The 24,236-nt window shown below is 38.5% G+C and overlaps 1 protein-coding gene across 5 annotated transcripts in view; it reads left to right on the forward strand.

Annotated features, from left to right (window-relative positions):
• Positions 1-24,236, forward strand: part of TTLL5 (tubulin tyrosine ligase like 5) — a gene marked incomplete at both ends in the record, with an annotated part of 288,021 nt that overhangs the window by 90,994 nt on the left and 172,791 nt on the right. For all 5 annotated transcript variants that reach the window (XM_079699035.1, XM_079699039.1, XM_079699036.1 and 2 more), the window contains 5 exons: positions 4,640-4,702; positions 9,741-9,779; positions 17,042-17,199; positions 18,135-18,441; positions 22,882-23,002. In XM_079699035.1, the coding sequence (XP_079555161.1) occupies positions 4,640-4,702; positions 9,741-9,779; positions 17,042-17,199; positions 18,135-18,441; positions 22,882-23,002 (688 nt within the window). The remainder of the gene's footprint in view (positions 1-4,639; positions 4,703-9,740; positions 9,780-17,041; positions 17,200-18,134; positions 18,442-22,881; positions 23,003-24,236) is intronic.

Consider the following 24,236-nt stretch of genomic DNA (forward strand, 5'->3'; position numbering starts at 1 on the left):
ACACTTTAAAAGTGTTTTGTTATCTTTTGACTTGCATTTTTCTGATGAGAAGTGTGCAGTAATTCTTACCTTTGTTCTTCTGTGCATAATGTGTCTCTTTTTCTCTGCCTGCTTTTTTTTTTTAACATCTTTATTGGAGTACAGTTGCTTTACATTGTTGTGTTAGTTTCTGCTGTATAACAAAGTGAATCAGCTATACATATATCCCCATATCTCCTCCCTCTTGCATCTCCCTCCCACCCTCCCTATCCCACCCTTCTAGGTGGTCACAAAGCACTGATCTGATCTCCCTGTGCTATGCAGCTGCTTCCCACTAGCTATCTATTTTACATTTGGTAGTGTATATATGTCCACGCCACTCTCTCACTTCGTCCCAGCTTACCCTTCCCCCTCCCTGTGACCTCAAGTCCATTCTCTACATCTGCGTCTTTATTCCTGTCCTGCCCCTAGGTTCTTCAGAACCACTTTTTTTTTTTTTTTTTAGATTCCATATATATGTGTTAATATACAGTATTTGTTTTTCTTTCTGACTCACTTCACTCTGTATGACAGACTCTAGGTCCATCCACCTCACTACAAATAACTCAATTTTGTTTCTTTTTATGTATCAGCCTGCTTTTAAGATTATTTCTTTATGACTGATTTTCAATAGTGTGATTATGATGTATGCCTTGGTATCACTTTCTTCTTGTTTCTTCTACTTGGGATTTGTTGAGCTTCTTGGTCTGTGGGCTTATAGTTTTCATCAAATTTGGAAAACTTTTGGCCATTATTTCTTCAAATGTTTTTTTCCATTTCCCTCCTCTCCTTTTGGTACTCTGGTTACATGTTAAATTGGTTGATGTTGTACAATACGTCTGGCTCTGTTCATTTTTTTATACTCTTTTTCTTTCTTCGTTTTGGATGGTTTTCTGTTTCTCTGTGTTTGTCAGTTTAGTCATCTTTTTGTCTGCAGTGTTAAATCTTCTATTAATTCTATCCAATTAAATGTTCATTTCAGATATTTTACTTTTCATCTTTACAACTCCCATCTATTTCTCTTTATATCCTCTTTTTCTCTTTTTTTACGATTATTTTCATGATTTCCTTTAGATTCTTGTGCATATATTATGTTTATAGTAGCTGTTTTAAAATCTTGTTCTATTATCTTTATCGTTTCTAAGTCTGTTTCTATTGACTGATTTGCCTCTTGTTAATGAGTTATATTTTTCCTGTTTCTTCACATGTACAGTGATTTTTTAAAATTAGATGTTTTAATTGGATATTGTAAATGTTGTATTGTTGTGTTTGGATTTTATTGCTTCTTTAAAGCCCATTGAAAGTTTTTTTTGTGGCCATACACTTAAGTTACTTGTAGATCAGCTTAATCTTTTTCAGCCTCATTTAAAAGCATTTTTATGGTTTGTTTAGAATAGCTTTTTGTTTAGGTGTAGGATAGTTCCACTACTGAAGACTCTTTTGGGGTGTCTCTTAAATGACACCCCAATGAGATCTCTCCATTCTGGCTGGTGGGAACTCAATCAATTGGCAGCCCTGTGTGAACTCTGTAAAGTATTCAGCTTACACTTTCTCCTTAATGTTCTTTATCCTGACAGTTGCTCCTTGCACAGCCTTGTGGACTTTCACCCTATACCTGAGTAGATCTGTATTCACCCAAAGACTCAAAGGGTCCCTTGTGATGACTTTTTTGATTTCTTCTTATGCGTAGCTTCTTCCTCTCCAGGACATAGCTTTGAAAATTTTAGCGCTTCCTAGAGCTTTGATCTGTGTCTTCTCAACACAGAGACTCTTGGTTCTACTTGAATTCCTTCTCTTTCTGCACTGTCTGGAATTGCGTCTAGGTGGGAAGGTGGAGCAATCAGAAGGCTCCTTTTATTTATTTCCCCCTTTTAGTTATCACAGTCCTGCACTGCCAGTTGTTTCATGTCTGGAAACAGTTGTTTCATATATTTTGTGCACTTTTCTAGCTGTTTATGGTGAAAGGGCAGGTCCTATAGCAGTTATCATCTCATATGTAGAAACAGAATTGTTGATAAGTTTGTATTGCTTTTGAACTTTTTCTAAAAAACAATGCACGCTCTATGTATTCTTCCTTTTTCATTCAATATTATATTATTAAGGTTCATTTTGTTACGTGTAGCTAGGATTCATTCTTTTTCAGTTTATTTTATTCTTCTGTGTGTTTATACTGCTGTTAAATTTCCCGTTCTCTTGTTGATGGTATTCGACTTCTTTCTGGTCTTCTTCTATTAAAGACTGCTGTGCTCTAAATATGCTTATATGTGTCTCCTAGGTATATATCTAGGGATGGAATATATCTAGGGCCATAAGATATGTGAATGTTCAACTTTAAAAGATAATGCTAAAAAAAAAAGGTAATGCTAAATTGTTTTCCAAAGTGACTATATAAATTTATGCTCCTGTTAGCAGTGCCTAGGAGATCCCATTGATCAATATCTTCTCTAACATGTGGTACTGTCAACTTTTTAATTTTTGTCAAAATACTGAGTGTAAAATGATATCTTATTTTGGTCTTGATTTGCATTTCTCTGATTACTAGTAAGATTGTACTTCATTATGGGGAACACATTTTTCTTCCTCTGGTGACCGGCTCCTGGTTGGGACATTAGTGGTTCTAAGTAGAGCCAAAACTTAGAGGAATAAAAGAAAGAACTAGTTCTTGTCTCTTTTGTTTTGAAAACCCAGCTGTTCATAGAGAAATCTTTTTATCTTGCAAAACATTCTATCCATGTAGTTTAGTTACACCTTATAAAGACCTAGGAATTCAACAAAAAGATATTGCTTGGCTTTTCAAAATTAGACTTTTATCTTTTGAAACGTTTTTGAAGAGGTTGAATATTTGCAGTTACTAGACAACATATCTTTTAATTGATGAAAGTGGAATCCTCTATTCTTAAGTTTTCAAGAGGCAGGACCCTAATTTGAGTACCTTTTTCTAAGGAACCAATCACAGATAATGTTCGGGTCTCTTAGGGAGTCCAGTAATGATACCTTCCTTTACAGGTTTGGTTTTGAACCAGCTGAGAAGACAAAGACTAAGATAGATGCAGGCCAAAATATCACTTTCCATACTCCACATTGATAAAGTCTAGGTTGGGAGACTTGACTATATCTATCTGCAAGTTAATGCACTTTCTGTTGACCCTCAGAATTGGACAGATTTACATACCCATTTTTAGGCAAGGTTAGACTGAGATGTGCATCAGGAACACCTGACCCTGTAGGAGCACCAGAGGATATGTGCTTCCTAAGGAGAGATTATCTCCCCAGAGAAAGAAGGGAGAAGCTTGTTGAATTTTTCCTAAATTACCAACCTGGTAAATCACTCCACCTCTCCTGGGACCTTTGAGAAAAGTGGAAGAGAACACCAAGACTTTTAAACTAATTGAGTTATTTTCATGTAGTGTGGGAAAGATGTATTTATCTGCTAACAAATATGCCTTTTTAATTAATACATATTTATTGAATATCAACAAGTAACTAGCACTATGCTTGGTGCTTTGGAGTAACAAATATTAGATGGGATCCCGGTCCTTTGAGAGTTAACAGTATTGATTATGGAGAAATTACTTATACATGTAATAAAAATAGCTCATATTTGTATAGCTCTTTGTAATTATGATGTACTTTGTGCACATCATTGTTATTCCCATTTTAATGATAAGGAAAATAAGGCTCAGTAAAGTAATGTGACTTATCCATGATCACACAGTGGGACTTGATTCAGGTATTTTAACTCCAGATCCTGCTTTTCCCTGCTGCATCATGCTGCTTTCCGAGAAGAGAAATTTTACTCTATGAGACAGCGTTTGACAAGTCCCTTACGCATATGGTGAAGGCAGACGTAGAAGGCCAGGACAAGGGCACCTCTGTAGACTTGGAGCAGTCATATCAGGGAAGGCTTCATGCAGCACAGTGGACTTGAGCTGCTTCTTGAAGGGTGGATTATGGATAAGTAGAGAGGGTGTGAGGAGAAGGTGTCCAGACAGAGGCAAAAGGACCAGAGGGAGGTGTGGTATGAGAGGGTTATAAGGAGACTTGTCTGACTGTACTTTAGGACCCATGTTTGGTCTCTGTGTGGAGGAAGGGTGAATGAATTGATGGTATAGATGACCCAACTTTTGAAATCTTGTAAGAGAAAGTATATGCCTCCTGCAGTTGGCATCAAGGAGCCAGTGAAAGCTTTTGAGAAATAAGATGATTGAAACAATCTGTCAACATTTTCATGCCCTTTATGCATCTCCCATTCCCAGCTTCATTTGACCTCTTTTCTAGCTATAAGTGATTTTTGGTGGTGGTTTTATTTTTGTCTTTCAGTTTTATTTTCTGAATTTAGTATATCAGCTTTTATTAGTCCAAGAATTCCTGACTTTTCTTTCTTTTTATTTTCTAATTTAAGTCCTCTTTATTCTTTTCATTTTATTGTATTTTCTGCTATTCTAGTATTTTATAATATTATTTGAGCAACTATCTCCTCCTTTGTCACTTTAGAGACTATATATTTTTAGAAACAGTATATAAATAACCTGTCACTTTTGTGCTTGATTCATGTTTTTATTTCTGTATTTTCCCCTTCAACTAAGCTTGAAGAAATAACCAGTTCCTCTCTGTCTTTCAGGTCCTACCTTGAACACAAGACCTCCATGAACTATATGCTGGCAACACATCTCTTCCAGGACAGGTGGAGATTTGCTAATCTTATAAATTTAGTAGGACTAGGTCACAAAATTAAGAGAAAGTACATGCAAAAGAAGAAGGCCTTATAAAAGTCTTCAGTAATATCTGATAGAAAGAGCCTTACAGAAAACACAATATAAAACCTCATTTTTTCAGAATTCGTTAACTCTCAGCACTTTGTAATATTTCCAGATGCTACAAAATTAAACCATAAAGATCTTTAAGCAATCTTAATACATACCCTAAAACTTGTCCATCTTAAAGGAAGGACTTTACTCAGTGCCTTTTTACTTTCAGACACAATTTTAACAGACATGATTATCTGTTTTTCTAGACTAGACGAGATTAGAAGGATCAGATTAGAAAAGGTGGAGGGGTGGTAATTCACAAAATAAATACAGTGAGAGTTGTAAGAAATGACAACTGATAACCTCAATACAAGGGAAAATAGGGGAGAAATGATGGAAAGCAGACATTGGAATTCAACTAGCACAGCAGTCAGGGACTGCTTAAGTCCCACATACTTTTGTTGCCCCTGAGACATAACTGCATTACAGTACAGTTCGGTAATTGACTAACAAGGAAACTTAGTTATTTAAAGAAATTTGCATTATTTTCAAGGTATGTTTGCTTTTTTTGTGGAATTCTTAAAAATAGATACCCAGATTCCAGCCATTTCTTGTAATTTCATTATCCACTATCAGGAACTATATGGGATTTCCAGTTTCTTTCTGTAAATTTGTGGTTATTACCATTGAGTAATTACACTGTGTAGCTTCTAACGAAAGAGATCTTGAGATTTACTTGGAAGACAAAGAAGCTCAATTCTTTATATGTAACTTGGTCCCAGTGCCCCACCCCCTACCTCCTCCCTGGAAAATTTTACAAGGCTTCCTTATCTTTACTTTTCAGACATTATACCGAGGTGTGTTCTGGCGTGTTACTTTTCATTATTTTGCTTTTGCGGTGGATGAATCCTTTCAGTCTGAAGATTTAAGTCTATTAACTGTGGGAAATAGTCCCCTTATCCTGTCTTTCCTCTCCTTGTGGAACTTCTGTTAGATGAAATTTGGATCTTTTGCTCTATCCTCTGTATTTCTTTACTTTTTTCTCATACTTTTGATCTCATTGTCTCTTAGCTTTAAATTCTTGGAGATTTCTTGAACTCTGTCTTCTAAAATTCTAAATTGATCTTCAGCCTTACCTATTTTGTTACTCAGTACCAGCATAGAAGAGGGTTGTTTGATCTACTTTTTTTATTTTGGCGAGTATGATTTTAACATCCAAGAACTATTTTTGCTTTCTGACTAGTTTTCATAGTTTATGGATATAATATTATATTTGTTCTGGTACCAATTCCAATGTGGAGGAGGTAGGGTGTTTCCCCTACAGCACCAAGCAGTTGCACCCTTCTGTTGTATGAGAATTCAGTTCAATTCTGATACTGTCTACCTGGAGATTAGCATCAGATTCCACAGTTTAAGGGTTCAGTCCTACAAGATTCCACCCCCATAACTTCAGATGCTCGTCACAGGCCCAGGTTGTTACCTTTACTTCTACCTACTGGCTCTCTATCAGAGCTTCCCACGACCCCTTCCTTGGGTGCTATTAATTTGCTAGAGCGGCTCACAGAACTCAGAAAAACATTTAACTCATTAGATCACCAGTTTATTATAAAAGGATATAACTCATGAACGACCGGATGGAAAAGACGCACAGGGCAAGGTATGGGGAAAGGGTATGGAGCTTCATGCCCTCTCCAGGTACACCATTCTCCCCACATCACCAACCCGGAAGCTCTCTGAACCCCATACTCCTGGGTTTTTATGGAGGCCCCCTTACATAAGCACAATTGATTAAATCATCAACCATTGGTAATTGAACTCTATCTCCAGCCCCTCTCCCCTCCCAGGAGCTCAGGGGGATGGGACTGAAAGTTTCATCCCTCTCATCACAGGGTTGGTTCCTCTGGTGACCAGCCCGCATCCTTAGCTGATCCAAGGGCTTTCTAAAAGTCACCTCATTAGCATGACAAAAGACTCCTCTACCACTCATCACTTAAACATTTCAAGGGTTTTAGGAGCTCTGTGCCAGAAACAGGGATGAAGACCAAATATATGTTTCTCACTATAAATTACAGTATTAAAAATATCTTTTTACATCTCTCTATCATAATTACTTTATTTAAAGTTCCTTTCTATTTTTTGCACTATGTTTAATTCTCTGGATTACTTCTATTTGTTCATCTCATTCTTTCTAGTTTATGCTATTATATTTCCTGAAATATCTGGTGATTTTTGATTGTCCAGTCATATTTATAAGTAATGGACTGTTTGCTTAGGATTGGTAGTTTGCATGAGTTTCCTCAAAGGTTGTGTTGTGTCAGTCTGTTTCTGAACTGACATGGACTCTATGCTTGAGGCTAGATCTTTCCACAGTTGAGCTTCCCATGAGGTAAAAGGAAGGTGGAACAGGCAATCTGGGAACCACCACCAAAATTAGGAAGCATTCTTTTAGGGCGGAGCATAGCAATTAAAAAATTTGAGATGTAATGACATATGTGCTTCTTTATTAACACATTCAATGATGTGTTAATAGCAGTGGGTCTAATAACCACCATAATTTAAAAAGTGTGATAAGTGTTGGCAATATTTTGTGACCCTGGAACAACTCTAAAGTAATATGAAAAAACGTGTTATTTCTTTTGGTAGCAAAACCCTACTTATATAAAGACGCAGACGTAGAGAATGGACTTGAGGACCTGGGGAGGGGGAAGGGTAAGCTGGGACAAATTGAGAGAGTGGCATGGACATATATACACTACCAAATGTAAAATAGATAGCTAGTAGGAAGCAGCTGAATAGCACAGGGAGATCAGCTCAGTGCTTTGTGACCACCTAGAGGGGTGGGAGGGAGGGAGACGCAAGAGGGTGGAGATGTGGGGATATATGCATATGTATAGCTGATTCACTTTGTTATAAAGCAGAAACTAACACACCATTCTAAAGCAATTATACTCCAATAAAGATGTTAAAAAAAATCACACTTATACTACTGTGGATGGTCCCCTACACGTAAATGATGGTAAATTTCAGATAGAGGATTAATTTTTTTTCCCATCCAAATTGGTGCCCTCCCTGACTTCTCTCTTAAGGCTGCAGTAACAACTCCTGCTTATAAAGCATTCTAAAAACTTTGATTCAAAAATCATGAATTTCCCTGTTTAGCAAAGAAAGGCCCTCCTGATTTACTCTTGCCTATCTTTTTAGCCTAATCTCCACTTTTCAATACCAACCCATGGCCAATCAGACCATATCTACTGCTATTTCATGCCTCTTTATCCTCACATTCCCTTGGAATTCCCATACATTCCCTTGGAGTGGCCTTCAGTTTATCCTGAATTCTTATTCTAGCTATGTCCTTCATCTTCTTACCTAGACTAGAAGGAAGTTCTCCCGGCCCTTCTTATCCCTCCATCTGATTTAGATTCCCGTATTGTACGTATTGTATTATAATTGTCTGTTTACTAACTACTCTGTCTACTTTCAAGTTGGCTTTTAAGAGTAGGTACTTTGTTATGTTCATCTTTGTCAGTATCAAGAACCTACCATGTGGTAGGCACACACACAAAAACATGCCTTAAAAAAATGAAATTTTGTTTGTTGCAAGCCCTAACATCTTCCATTAAATCTATTCTCTTCAACCTGAATGGATGTGTTCTCTCTTGCAAATCCTGTTGCGTTACTGTCAGAACTACTTTCAAGCTAATTCTCTGATCATTTCATTTCATAATTGGTTCATTTTGTCTGCCTTCCTTGCCCTCCCCGACTCACCCCCCACTTACCCACCCTGCCCTGGCAAACAGTGTCATACCTACTGTCTCACAGCATGACAGTAATTTTAACCCTGGCTGCATGTTAGTAACACCGTATTTGTGCCCTAGCCCTTCCCAGACTGAAGTCTTGCACTTACTAAAAGCTGCTCAGGTGACTGTAATGTGAAGCCACGATTGCGAATTACTGGTGCAAACCATTATCTGATAAAAAAGTTAAAATAATAAAAGTTAAAATAATTTCTGATAATAAGTTGACAGTATTAGGACGCTGGCACAGATAGAAGACAGGGGAAGGAAAACATAAAACGTTACGGTGGAGACAAATTTTTCACTTGGTTTTTCTATAGATAGAAGATCTTGGTATTTAGAATGGAGAACAGATTAAAGGAAACCAGAGGTTAGGTTATAAATGGGCAACATAAGGGGTCCTTATGGTGATAGGATTTTTCAGTATCTTGTCTGTGGATACATGAACGTACACAGTGATAAAATTGTACAGAACTAAATATACACACTCACAAATGAGTACAAGTAAAACTGGGGAAATTTTTTTAAAAAAAGAGAGGGTCAAGTGAAAGGAAGTTGAATGAAAAACAAAAGCCAGTTTAAACCTGAATGGTACTTCCTGTGGTTAGACCCCAACTCTAGTTTAGAGACAATGAAGAACATCTCATTTTTAAAGAGATTTTTTTAATTATGGAAAATCTATTTCTCATGAGCATCTTTTTTGAACCCCATGAGAATTGAGATTGGCTTCTTTCCCTAATACAGTTCATTGCAAGTAGAAAGAACACTGGAGTCTGAGAGCAAAGTTATAGGTTCAACATTAAACCCTTTAAAGCTCTGACATTGGGCATGTCACAAAATGGTCTTATCCTGCTCCTTTTTATAAACGGGGCTCAACTGTTGTTGTGAAGAATAAGTGTGATTAGATTTGTGGCGAGATACACAAATGCAAGTAATTGTTAGAATTTTCCTCTAGAATTCATTTGTCCTCTTCCTTTTGTTTTTTATTGATCATCCCTAAAGGTTATGGTACCCTGTTCTTTTCTGAGCATGTTCTCAGTTCCTATGTCTGCTTCTACCCCAAGATGCCTTCCCTGGCATAATTCTATGTTGAATTTCTGTAGTACAAATCTCAGGAGTGTGTATGTAAAAAATATATCTGTGTAGTGCTCTAACCCACTTGTCCTTTCTAATTCTGTAGGGGAAACCCAAGAAGAAGCTTATTGACAGGAAGAACACGGTAACTGATTTTTGAAAGTTGAGAAGTTCTTTCCATGTGCATAATATGTGACCATGCACAGGCGAAGCATGATACTTTATATAACCATTTTAGTTTGACTCAGCTTAAATAGTAACATAAAAATGTTTTCTATTGAAGCACTATTCCGTGGCAACTTTTTACAAACTAAGTTTGGGATTTATAATTTTATAACTACAATATGTCATTTCAGTGATAACAATAGTATTCTTGTTTGGCTATATGAGAGAGCCCAAAGTATTAATGAGATTTCAAGACCTGTCTCATGCTAACTTCAAAGAAAAGGTTATGTTTTGGCCTTGACATAGCTGGGGCATACAGCTTTGCACCTTATGGGACTGAGCAGAGTTGCTTCCGGTTTGCCTTGGAACTAAAAGTGTGCAAAATACCTGTGGCTCTTAATTTTGGCAGAGGAGAGAAAGGTCTTAGAAGAACCGCTGGGATGGCCTTGCCCAACCGAAGACTGCAAGCAGAACAAAAGCTCTTAACCCTAATTACACATCTTCTGGTTTGAGAGATTATGTACATCCCCTTTGTGTTACTTCTCTTTACAAAGCAAAATGACAATAAGAAAGAAACCTCCTATAGCTAGCTTTTTGTTTTACATTTAAAAATTAAGATAAGGGGGGCTTCCCTGGTGGCGCAGTGGTTGAGAGTCCGCCTACTGAGGCAGGGGACGCGAGTCTGTGCCCCAGTCTGGGAAGATCCCACATGCCGCGGAGCGGCTGGGCCCGTGAGCCATGGCCGCTGAGCCTGCGTGTCCGGAGCCTGTGCTCCGCAACGGGAGGGGCCACAACAGTGAGAGGCCCGCGTACCGCAAAAAAAAAAAAAAAAAAAAGAATATACTTCCTAGAGTATACTACTATCAATTTGGAAATTAGAAAAAACTAGTTAAACAACCAGAATATTTAAAGATCAGTGGGTTTTGTCCTTTCTTTAGGACAATTTTTATTGCCATCAGTACAGGTTTTCTGGTGGTAGAAAGGTATAAGCAAATAAAAGGTGGCATGTAACAAACTTTATGCTGAAGCATGAAACAAGTCTTAATACATTTGAAAGGATTAAAATCATACAGAGTGTGTTCTTTGACTACAGTGATATCAGAAATCAATAACAAATATTTGGGAATTAAACAACACGTTTCTAAATAATACATGGGTCAAGGAAGAAATCATAAGGAAAATTCAAAACATTTTGAACTGAACAGTAATAAAAATATAACATTAAAATGTGTGGGATGCAGCTAAAGTACTGTTTGGTGGTGTGTGTGATAGGTGTGACTTATAGCTTTCTTTTTATTTTTTTTAACATCTTTATTGGAGTATAATTGCTTTACAGTGGTGTGTTGGTTTCTGCTTTATAACAAAGTGAATCAGTTATACATATACATATGTTCCCATATCTCTTCTCTCTTGCATCTCCCTCCCTCCCACACTCCCTATCTCATCCCTCTAGGTGGTCACAAACCACCTAGCTGATCTCCCTGTGCTATGCGGCTGCTTCCCACTAGCTATGTATTTTACGTTTGGTAGTGTATATACGTCCATGCCACTCTCTCACTTTGTCACAGCTTACCCTTCCCCCTCCCCATATCCTCAAGTCCATTCTCTAGTACGTCTGTGTCTTTATTCTCGTCTTACCCCTAGGTTCTTCATGACCTTTTTTTTTTTTTTCTCTTAGATTCCATATATATGTGTTAGCGTATGGTATTTGTTTTTCTCTTTCTGACTTACTTCACTCTGTATGACAGACTGTAGGTCCATCCACCTCACTACAAATATCTCAATTTCGTTTCTTTTTATGGCTGAGTAATATTCCATTGAATATATGTGCCACATCTTCTTTATCCATTCATCCGATGATGGACACTTAGGTTGCTTCTGTGTCCTGGCTATTGTAAATAGAGCTGCAATACTTAATCAGAATATTGAATTTGTAATCAAAAACTTTCCTACAAAGCAAACTCCAGGTAGTTTCACTGGTGAATTGTATCAACATTTGAGGAAGAATATACACCAATCTTACACAAACTCTTTCAAAAATATAGGCAAGGATACTTCCCAATTCATTTTATGATGCCAGAAAAGTATGACATGAAAACCTGACAAAGACATTTTAAAAAATTACGGGCTAATATCTACATGAACATAGGTACAGAATTTCTTAAAAGAATATTAGCAAATAGAATCCATCAGTATATGAAAAGGATAATACAGATGACTAAAGTGAGATTTTCCCCAGTAATGCAAGGTTGATTTAACATTTGAAAATTAGTCAGTATAATTCACCATATTAAATAAAGGGGAAAACACCAGATCATCATTTTATTGCTGAAAAAAGAAAAGAAAAACCCATGTGTGTTAAATTGATGAAACTCACCACATGTTTATGAGAAAAACTCTTACACATCAGGCATAGAAGAGAAATTCTTCAGTCTGATAAAGGTCTTCTATGAAAAACTTACTTCTAACGTCATACTGACATAATGGAGATTACCCTATGATTAGTAATAAGGCAAGATGTCTGCTTTCACCACTTGTGTTCCCTTTATACTAGAGGTCCTAAGCAGTACAATAAAGCAAGGGGAAGAGGGCTTCCCTGGTGGCGCAGCGGTTGAGAGTCTGCCTGCCAATGCAGGGGACGCGGGTTCATGCCCAGGTCCGGGAGGATCCCACGTGCCGCGGAGCGGCTGGGCCCGTGAGCCATGGCCGCTGGGCCTGCGCCTCCGGAGCCTGTGCTCCACAACGGGAGAGGCCACAACAGTGAGAGGCCCGCGTACCGCAAAAAAAAAAAAGGGGGGGAAGAAAAAGATATAAAAGGCATACAGATTAGAAAGGAAGAGGTTAAATATCTTTACTCTCTTAGATGACATGATCAGGTTAGTAGAAAGTTATAAGGCATACACAGAATAACTACAAGAACATTCAAGTGCACTTAGCAAGGTCTTGGGATACAAGGTCAATATACTAAAATCTGTTTTTTTTTTAGTATACTAGCAGTAAATGGAAAATGAAATTTAAAATTCCATTTATAATAGCTTTTGAAAATATGAAATTCTTAGGGGTAAATTTAACAAAGTATGCTCAGTACCTATATATTAAAAGCTCCTAAATATTACTTAAAGAGATTAAAGAGGGCTTCCCTGGTGGCATAGCGATTAAGAATCCGCCTGCCAGTGCAGGGGATACAGGTTCAAGCCCTGGTCCTGGAAGATCCCACATGCCGTGGAGCAACTAAGCCCGTGCGCCACAGCTACTAAGCCCGCACTCTGTAGCCCGCACGCACAACTACTGAAGCCCGTGCACCTAGAGCCCGTGCTCTGCAACAAGAGAAGCCACTGCAATGAGAGGCCTGTGCACCGCAACAAAGAGTGGCCCCCGCTCGCTGCAACTAGAGAAAGCCTGCACACAGCAGTGAAGACCCAACGCAGCCAAAAGTAAATAAATAAATTAAGAGATTAAAGAAGATCTAAATAAGTGCAGAGATATGTCATGTTCATGGATTAGAAGACTTAATATTGTAAGTATTCATTCTCCCCAAATTGATCTAAAGAATATTCCAGTAGATTTTTTTTGTAGAAATTGACCGTTTTTTTCAATGTATATGAAAATGTAAAGAGCTTAGAATATCCAAAGTAATCTTGAAAAAGACCTAGAGTACCAGACTTAAAGAAATACTTTAATGCTATAGTAATCAAAACTGTTGCAAATTGATCAATGGAACAGAATAAAGAGCCCAGAAATAGGCCTGCATGACTTTGAACAAAAGGCCTCAAGTAATCCAATGAAGAAAGGAAACTTTTTAATAAATGGGGCTGGAACTGAATATTGTATTTTAAAAAGTGAACTTCAGGGCTTCCCTGGTGGCGCAGTGGTTGAGAGTCCGCCTGCCGATGCAGGGGACACGGGTTCGTGCCCCGGTCCGGGAAGATCCCACATGCCGCAGAGCAGCTGGGCCCGTGACCCATGGCCGCTGAGCCTGCATGTCCAGAGCCTGTGCTCCGCAACGGGAGAGGCCACAACAGTGAGAGGCCCGCGTACCGCAAAAAAAGAAAAAGTGAACTTCAACCTCTGTCTCCCACAAAAACTAGAGGTGATTCATAGACATAAACTTAAAAGCTATTACTCTAAAACTTTGTAAGGAAAATATCTTTGTGACTTTGGGCTTGGCAAAAGTTTTTAGACATGACAGTAATCAGCAAAAATGAAAAAATGATAAGTTAGATTTCCTCAAAATTAAATATTTTTGTAATAAATACACTATTAAGAAAATTACTAGACAAGCCATAGACTGAAGATATTCATCAAACATATCTGTCAAAGGACTTGTATATAGAAAATATAACAAACTCCTACAACTAAATAATTATAAGACAATCAACCCAGTTACAAATATGTAATGCTTTGATGTAAATGCTTTGACATTTTAGAAGGAAGATATATGAATAACCAATATACTAATGAAAATGTGCTTTACAGCCTTTGTTATAAGAGAATTGCAAATTAAAATCATGAGATACCACTAAACATCCAGCAGAATGCCTAAAATTGTATCAAATCATTACATTGTACACTTTAAATATCTTATAATTTTATTTGTCAATTATACCTCAATAAAACTAGAAAAAATGGCTGACAACATCCCGTAGTGAGGATGTGGAGCTCATGGAACTCTGATAAATTGTCACTGGCAGCATAAACTGGTACAGGCACTTTAGAAAGAGTCTGGCAGTTTGTTAGCCTAGAAAATTCCACTCTGAGATCTTTACTCAGAAGAAATGAAAAGCATAACCACAAAATGACTTGTACAAAAATGTTCATAGGAGCTTCATTCATAATATTCCAAAACTGGAAGCAACTTCAGTGTCCAACAGTAGGGGAATAGGTGAACTGTGGATTATTCATACACTGGACTAATCCTCAGCAAAAAAAAGAATCCATACTGATACTCACAACGTGGATCAATCTCAAAAACATGCTGAATGAAAAGAGACAACACAAAAGAGTTCATACTATACTATTCCATCTTTATGAAGTTCTAGGACAGGCAAACCTAACATGTGATGCAAAAATTCAGAACGGTTTCCTTTGGGAGTATGAGGGAGGGATTTACTGGGAAGGGGCATGAGAACTTTCTGAGGGGCTAGTAATGTTAGAGTTTGGGTTATATAGCTCTAGGTCTCATCAAATGGACATATGGACATTTAATATTTGGATGTTTCACTATGTGTCATTTTTAGCTCCCCCCGCCCCCCCAAAAAAAAGAAAAGAGAAAAAACTTTCAAAGCCCTATAAAATATTGAACTCTAGATCATAATGATTTGAGTGTTAAAGTGTTTAGGAGTGAAGTGCACTGATGTCTTTGTGCAACTTTGAAATGCTTTAAAAATTAGGTGGATTGATTGATGGATAGAAGGAGAGAAGATTGGATATATATGTGATGAAACAAATATAGTAAGATATTCATTGTAGAAACTGGTCAGTGGGTATATGGATGTTCACTGTATAATTCTTTAAACCTTTCTATTTGTTTAAATATTTCATAGTAAAAGTGTAGAAAAATGAAATAAAGTAGGTATAGATAAAAGGTATTACAACTTATGGGGAATTCAATTGTTTATTAATTCAGAAGTATTTATGGTATGTCAGGTGTGTGCTGAGCAGTCAGTCTCATAGGCGTCACTCATCCAGTGAGAAACAAGACAAGCGTGGGCCTTGCCTTTATAGAACTATAATTCTGTTTCTTTCCCCAGCATTCCCTACCTCCATTCCTTGTAATAGTTGTGATTTATATTTCTGTTCAGGGTTTCTTAGAAGCTTATAGTTGTTATTTTAAAATATCAGATTTGTTTTATTTTCTTTATTATCTAATTGGCCAAAAATCTATTTTCATAACTGTGTGTGTGTGTGAGGGGGTAATGTTCAGTTGCTGAGACTATGATAAACTGGGGTTGAACTATTTGTAAAGTTTATTAATTTGCTTCCCTTTTCTGCACCCCGTATCAGGATCCTCCCAGTCCTTGGTTCAGTTTCCCACTTTAGAGGGGAGGACTTCAAAATACTTACTATCCAGTTCATCCACCCAGAAATCTCTAAAAGTCCTAAATAGACAAAAGACACAGCCTTTCCATCATACTTAGGGACTGAAAACTTCCAGAGGAATGAGGATGAACTTCCACCTCAAAGGGAATATGCTTTGAGTTGTGAAGAGTTTGCAAGAGAGAGAGTTCAGAGCCAACCAGTTAGATCTTGAGTTCTGGGTATACAGAGTTGGCTGCCTGCTTTCCGACACTAACATGGATACGGCTTTTCTGACTTAGTGACCAAGAACCCTGTCTCTCTTTTCTGACCTGGTTATCTCTGCCTGTGCTGTACTTTGCCCGGTCCTTGTGTGAATTGGGTCTGATTCCTGTCACTTAACCTAATTTATGATTTATTTTATCTAATGCCTAATGTACCTGTAGCCATTCCCTCTCCTCATCCCATTTCCCATCCATGATCTGATTGAATTTGGTGTTGTCCTGCATCTGCTGCCTTGCCTTGTCTGTGCCTCTGACCCTAACTCCTGACCTGTACTCAGAACCTGGAGAGTCCCTGCCATCTCTCCCCAACTCCTCCTATAACTAAGTACACTCTAAGAGAGAAGTTCCTCCTGTTGGAGCGCTTGAGACTTGGTGCGTCCCAAGGTCTTGGTGACTTTTCACGAAGATGCTTTCCCTGTGAGTCTCATTCAGCTCTGTGCTGCCATATTCATAGATTATCAGCCATTCCTCTCCTCGTCTCAACCTGTGCTAAATCTGTATTTATTAAATATTATATATGTCAAAGGAATATTTGTGTAACTCTGAGTACGTTATAATGAATAAATAAAATAATAAGTACACCTCTAGCCATCACCAGCTTAAGAATTAAAGTGTTACCAGTATCTCTAGTCATTCTTAAGGCATAGTTGGGTAGCACTTTATGATCTCTGTACTGAATAGTCAGCCAGTATTACTGAATACTTAAAAATACTTAAACATTGTCTTCAGATATATTTTTGTTCAGAACATTTAAAAAATTCAGATAGCCCATTAGTGAAAGTCTAATGTAGATTCCAGTACTCCCATTTATCTGACAAACATTTTAGAATTCACTAGAGGAACCATGCCTGGCCTGACATCATTACAGAGTTCTGTCAAACTTAGCCTTGGAATAAAGGAGAGAACTTTCTGAAGGCTCTAGCTACCATGTTTTTTCCCATAGAATTGTGGTTGATGGAGCACCGGAATTGAAGGTAGAGAATATGAATTCAAGGGCCAAGCTGCACGCTGCTCTTTATGAGAGGAAGCTCCTGTCTCTGGAGGTGCGAAAACGTCGACGACGGAGTGGCAGATTGAGGGCAATGCGGCCAAAATACCCAGGTACCAGCTGGTGAGCTTTCACCAAGCTGTATGATCTGTGTCCTGTCAGACCGATTTAATCAGCTTCTTAATTAACACTTAATGAATCAGAACTTTCTGATCACATATGCTTACTTTTTTTGATATAGTCTTTTTCCTCAGAAACTTGTTTCAAAAGAATAATAAGTTTTTAAACCTTCCATTCTATGATATTTGTATTGAAGAATATCCGAAGTGCACACATTTTGGCCTTTGCTCTTACTCTTACAGCATCATTTAACTACCTGATACTTAGCTTAAGTTTAATGGAACCCTGAGCATCATTGTTTGGGTTTTTCATGATTAGGTATGAAATCCAGTTCGTCCTTTGACATTGCTGAATTGTGTAAGTATTTTAAACATGAACAGAAACAGTGGAATTTCTTTCTCTCCTAGAATCTCCCTTGTTACAGATCTGTTTGTCACTGATGAATTGACCTCCTTTTTCTCCCTCCTTTTCTCGTTTGTTGACTGCCTGTATCAAGCACATTAGTCACTGGGGTTTTATTGGTGAATAAAAAAGCTATGGTCCTTGTCCTCATAGACCTTCCAAGGCAGTGAAGGAGAAGGATAATGGATAAACATATGATAGAAAGATATTCCCCTGCTTATTGTACCCCCGTGAAAAATGCCCTTCTGAAAACCTCTAACACGCCGTAGGGATTACTCTACTAAAAGGGTTTTTGCCTTAAGTTGTGAGAGAACCATTGGTATTACGATGAGAAACATCAACTCTAATGAAGATCATTAATAGGTTTTTAGAATATATAAGAGGGACGTGCGTATGTTGTTAATTTTGTGCATTATTTGTGGTCTGATTTAGAAATGGGTTTTTACTGAAAAGATAAAAGGAAGGTATTGGGAGAGAGGAAAATTTAATCCTTTTTTCAGCAACATTAGTGATTCTTCGCATTTAGTGATTACCCAACCAGCTGAAATGAATGTTAAAACTGAGACAGAGAACGAAGAGGAGGAAGAAGTTGCCTTAGACAGTGAAGATGAAGAACAGGAAGCTTCCCAGGAGGAGTCTGCAGGGTCCCTCGGAGAAAATCAAGCCAAACACACACCCTCACTGACCATTATGGTAGAAAATTCACCCAAAGAAAATGCCATGAAAGTTCCTGAATGGAATGACAAAGGTGAACAGTGCTGCAAAACTGAGACTCAGGAACCAGAGCCTAAATTTAACCTGATGCAGATTCTGCAAGATAATGGCAATCTTAGGTATGTACCTTTCCTAATTATAATAGCAAAACTGAAAACAGCTAATTTGTACTGTGTACCAGGGTGTTGTGCTTGTGGCTTTATAGCCATTTTTCATTTCTTATGCACAGGAATCCTGTGAATTAATGACTGTGATTTGATATTATTACTATCAAGGGAACTGAGACTTAGAGAAGTAGCTTGTCCAAGGTCTAGAACTGTGATACAAACCCAGGTCTCACTGGCTCAACCAATATTTGTTGGGTTTCAGCATTAGTGACTTAAGAGCACAAGGTGACTGAGACAGGGAGCTCAAGCAGTTCATGGCTTAGAGTGGGGACACTTAAAGAGCGGGGGCTGTGACCCCAGTATGGACAAAGGGCTCTTAGGACACAGGAAAAGGAGTGATTGGTCTTGCTTGGGAGGGCTAGAGAGACATTAGGGAAGAGGCAATATTTGAACCAGGCCTTCCCCGATAGGTAGGCTTTCCGGATTTGGGAGGTGACAGCTAAGTATGGGAGTGCTAGTAGAGGGAATAAAGGCACAGAGGGGTGATAGTACAGTCATTCATTCAGTTCCTCAACAAATATTTACTGAGCACTTGATCTATACCAGGAATTGTGCTGGGCTGTATAGTGTTACGGTGGAGACCAAAACAGTCGTGGAGCCCACAGTCTAGTGGGGAAGACTGACAGTAAACAAAGAAACAGGGTAATTTCAGGCAGTAAGAAGTGCTGTGTAGACAATAAAATAGGGTGTAGTATTAGAGTGTAATTGGACAGAAACTTTCTGTAGCTTCTGGTGCTTTGGGCATGGAGAGGTAAGCTTTAAGGTGAGTCCTAAATGTTGAGAAGGAGTAAGTCATGTGAATATCAGGGAGCAGAATATTCCAGGCAGAACAGCAAGTATAAAGAACCTGAAATTGGAATGAGCTTGGCAAGTTTGAGAAATACAGATGAGTGGTGTGACGTTACATGGAGAAAAGGGTGCAATAAGAAGTGAGACTAAAAAATTGGATGTCATTTGATCATAAAGTGCCATAGAGGAGCCTGGACTTTATTTCCTAGATGGATAATTTTTAAGCAGATGTGTGATATGGTCAGATCTTGATTTAGAAAGTAAATTCTGGTTGCATTGTGGGATAGTGATTGATAAGAGGAGAACTAAGGGTAGAGAGCTGAGTTAGGGGCTGTTCAAGTAGTCCAGAGCCAGGAAGATGAAGGTCCTGATGAGAGCAATGGCTATAGGAATGAAGAGAATGGGATGGAGTTAATGAAATTTGCAAGTTCAAATTGGTAGGGCTTGGTCCCTGTAGATGTAAGAATTCCACAGAGACTGAATTTTCCAAGTTTGGTAACTTGGTGCTGCCATCAGTCAATATAAGGAGCACAGGAGTTGGTTTCATGATAGAAATCATGTGTTTTATTTGGGACACGGGGAGGTGGAAGTGCTCTGGGATGAGGATGATCAGTAGATAGGTGAAAATACAGCCTTGAAAGTCAGAGTTGAACAGGACTGGACAACTTTAGAGTAGATGAGCTTGTCCATTTCAGTTTCGTTCAGCAAACATAGACAGGAGAAAAGGAAGAGAACTGAGGCCTGGGGAAAACCAGTGTTTAATAGTAAAGAGACCAAGAAGTAGCAGTTAGAGAGGTAGCTATAAAACTGGGAGGAGACAGTATTGAAAAGCTACAAGATGAGAGTTTCAAGCTATAGAGTGCCTCCCACGGCCCAAGTTAGGATGAGGCCTGAAAAGAGTCTCCTGCATTTATGACCTGGGGGTGGACTTAGTGGGTAGAAGAGAAATTGTGAGTTGAGCAACTAGGAAAGCAAGTGTGAACTAACTTTTTCAGAGAGTTTGACAATGAATGAAAGACAGGTGAGAACTCATCAGAGAGAGGGAGCAAGCTAAGAGAAAAAAGATTTCTTAAGATAGGGATTCTGGAGTTTATTTAGAGATTAGGGGAAGGCTTTGGTGGTAAAAGAATTAGAGATACAGAAATGGATATATTGTCCTAAAGGAAGGTAGGAAGAGGCCAGTGGAGGGGTGTCTCTTCCTGTAATGAATGCAGTAGTTAGAGGTTAAAGAGGCAGGAAGCGTAGTTACATAAGCGTGACGGCCTTTAGTTTCTAAGGTAGAGGTCAGTTCTTATACCGCAAGGATGGAGGGTGATATTGGCAGTTAGGGGGTTGGAGGGTAGAGTTAAGGTTTGGAACGGTGCGTGGAGAATGAGAGTAGTTGCGTCAGTGGAGAGCAGAGAGGGCTCTGTCAGAAGACTTGGCTCTGGCTTTTCAGTGCTTGCCAACTGGCGGTGTGACCACAGGCAAGTCAGAGAGCTTCTCTAGGCCTCAGTTTTCTTTTCTGTTAGGCCAGGGTATGGGGTTAGACATAGACAGGTTTTTCAAACTGTGCTCTCTAGAGAGGAAGGAGGAGTCCACTGAATTGAAATAGAACATTTGAAAACCACTGGACTATATTCTAATGTCCTTTCCAGCAATAACATTCTACTTAGATGTTGTAGAAATAAATTAGTTATTCATAAATCTTACGGATCTTACTTTTAAAGAGTAAACTCTTGTAATTACAGGGTGTGTTAATGCAATAAATCAGTGGTTTTCAAACTGTGTTCCCTGGAGCTGCCCATAATTCTGTGGGGCATCTCAGTGGCTACTGAGGGATCTGGGGGTGGTCCATGGCAAGGATTCAAGACTCCAGGCCCCAGCCCACTAGTTGTATGTTTTTGTATGCTGAGGATCTCCATAGGCTTTTATTTTTTAAAAAACAGATTTCTTTGGTGTAAATTATTCTATTATTTTGGTTTGTCAGTTACAGATTACTAGCTGACCAATGTGTCCAATACCTTAGGGACAACCTGAGGATTAACATCCCACAGATCTCTTTAGTAAGGTTTTTAGAGATGGAACACTCAGTTCTTGTTCGTTTGATTCACAACAGTGATTTGCAACAAAAGGTTGATTGAAATCTCAACTTCCAAGCAGTAATTCCCTTATCCAAAAGACCTTCATATTTTAATATTAGGGAAATAGTCAATAAAATCGGGTATTTTGCTACATTTGGAGGTGTCTGAAACATGCCATTTTTAGCTCACTTTATTGCAAGTGAATTTGTTGACCAAAATGGAGAGTCTTTTTTCATTTATTTTGACTTGAAACTAATTAGCTTATGGGAATGGTTGAGGGGAAAGTGTATATGGTCTCCAGAACAAGGATTTTAATTGTTCTTCATGATGAAAAACATTTGAAAATATAAATTTCAAAATCATATTGTGCTCCCATAAACTATTCCTATTAATAACAAAGATGTAGCCTTATATTTCATACTCTGAAGAGCTTGAAAAGCAAATCTACTCCCCAACCTGACTCCTCTCCCTTCCAGCACACACATAGAAGCTAGATGTAGACCTTCCTAGGATTTCCAGTTTGCTCTGGACAAGTCCTTCATCCTAACCTTGGGGGAACAGTGAGTAGAAAGCATTCAGTGATTGCATGTGTGAGGATTGTAAACAAAGTTTGTGTTGGGCCCTAATCTTCGCTGAGGTAATTTTGGCTAGCATGTCAGAAGGCCAAGCAGCTGAAGTAACTACAGTCTCTCCTGAAAGAAAACAGATCTGCTGCAGTTAGCAGCTGAAGTGAAAGTCATCAGTGTTTCTCTGGTACTTCTGTCTTCTAAATGATAGCTTGATCAGATTTCCTTGTTTCCAACCTAGACCACCAAGCAGAAATCAGCTGGCTTCTTCAGTGATGTTGCTGAGGTGCTTTTTACTATATGTGTGGAGTTCTGTTTCCCCCTGAACATCTGGGCTCATCCTAGTGGGTCAGTGCATCTATGCCAAACTCTGTTGGACCTCACTCATTTGTTCTGGGCTCCAGCCACTCCCGTCTTGTAGTTGAGAAAAGCCTGACCTTAAATTTGGTCTCAAAGTTCCTTTGTAGGATTTATCTGTTTCCTGCCTTGGAGGCTTTTGCACACCAGAAATTAGTTGCTATAGCAAAAGCCATACTTTTGTACTAACTGATAAGTATGTTTTTAAGGGCCTCCAAGGCAGAAAAACCTTTCTGTATCAATACAAAGGTTCTTGTGAAAATTCAGTACTTTTTCTGTCCATTTCCCCAAGAAAGTTGTTTAAAAGTTCCAAAAGTTAAGGTATAAGAGTAGGAAACATGATTCTCTATTCTTGCTTGATTTCCCCCCCGCCCCCCACGCCATGGTAATAATGAGAAAATAAGTAGGATTCTCCATCTCTGATTCTTTAAATAGAAAAAAAGAAATCTCATGTACTGGGTAGAAGGAATCTTTACTCAGTGACTGTATGATGGGCTTCATTTTTCTTAGCCATCCTAATAGAAGGATCCTCAAAGGCCACTTTGAGAGAGGCAAGCACACATTTGGTAGGTGCACCATTCTGTCTCATAACGGTATGTTGTTTTGGATTTCTGTAGCAAAGTGCAGGCCCGAATAGCATTCTCTGCCTATCTCCAGCATGTTCAAATCCGACTGATGAAAGACACCGGAGGTCAAACGTTCAGTGCCAGTTGGGCTGCCAAAGAGGATGAACAGATGGTGAGGCTCTTCTTGTTGGAACTTTTTTACTTTCCCTTACTCTCCCTCCCTCCCTCCCTCCCTCCCTCCCTCCCTCCCTCCCTCCCTTCCTTCCTTCTTTTCTTTTTTTTCCTATACTAAGATAAAGAACAGTATACTTGTGGTGAAAGAATTATTCCACAGTATAGCTTGCAGATTTCTCTTATTTTCTGTGAGGTGAATCTTGGATCTGGAGCCATGTTCATCACAGTATGTGTTGAGGGCATTAATTTACTTCATTCTGAAAATGGAAATTGATTGCTCATTAGATGTCAGGCCCGTGCAAAGCCCTAGAAAGGAATAACAATTTGCAGAGTCCTGTCTCAAGCAGCTTCACATTTTATTAATTCTTTGATATAGGCACTGTCATCTCCATTTGCAGATGAGGAAACAAAGACCTAGAGGAAGGGGGTAACTTGCCTGTTGTCCTGTAGCTCATATGTGCTGAAACTGGAACTTAAACTCAGATGTTGCAATTGTACATTATTTGTTCTTGCACTATTTCCATGGGTCATAAAGCATTTGTTTTCTGTCCCAGGGGGTCAAGTTAGCTCTTTGAAAATCAACACTTTATCATGGGCCCTCTGAGAATGTACCATCCTCCATTTTAACGTTTTTTTCTTTACTAGTTGTCACTTTATAAAATTCTTAGATTACTGGAAACAAACTTGTATAATAATTTTTACTGTATATTGGTCATTCGAACCTGTCTAAAATTTAATATACCAGCAATGTTTTTCTTTTTGGATCAGAATGACAGGGAGCTTCAAGCTCTTTGGTAAGGTCAACACATATAGAAGAAACCACAGCCCTTCCTTAGGCTTTTTAACCACAAGGATCTGTCACTGAAAAGAGAAGGACCATTAAGTCTGAGAAAGCTGCATCCTTTCCAGCTCAGTGGTGATCCTACTGTAATTTCCAGTTCTCCACATATAAGAGGTGTACAATATGCTGGGCTTATTATAAAAGCATGATGGATATCCCAGAAAACAACTTGTGAATTTAAAGTAGCCAATACAACCCAGAGATAAAACCTTGTGTGTTGTGAGTAATTTTTCAGCCATCAATGGAAAATGTTAGCTCTGCTCTTTCCAAGTGGAAAATTGAAACTGCCTTTTTGAGAGTCAGTTTGTCTGCTCCACTGTGAAAAAATAATGTTTTAATATAACAGCTTAAACCAGCCTATAGTAAAGACAGCAGAGTAGACCTATGAAAT

Source organism: Hyperoodon ampullatus (assembly GCF_949752795.1).
Source record: "Hyperoodon ampullatus genome assembly, chromosome: 3".
Taxonomy (NCBI): domain Eukaryota; kingdom Metazoa; phylum Chordata; class Mammalia; order Artiodactyla; family Ziphiidae; genus Hyperoodon; species Hyperoodon ampullatus.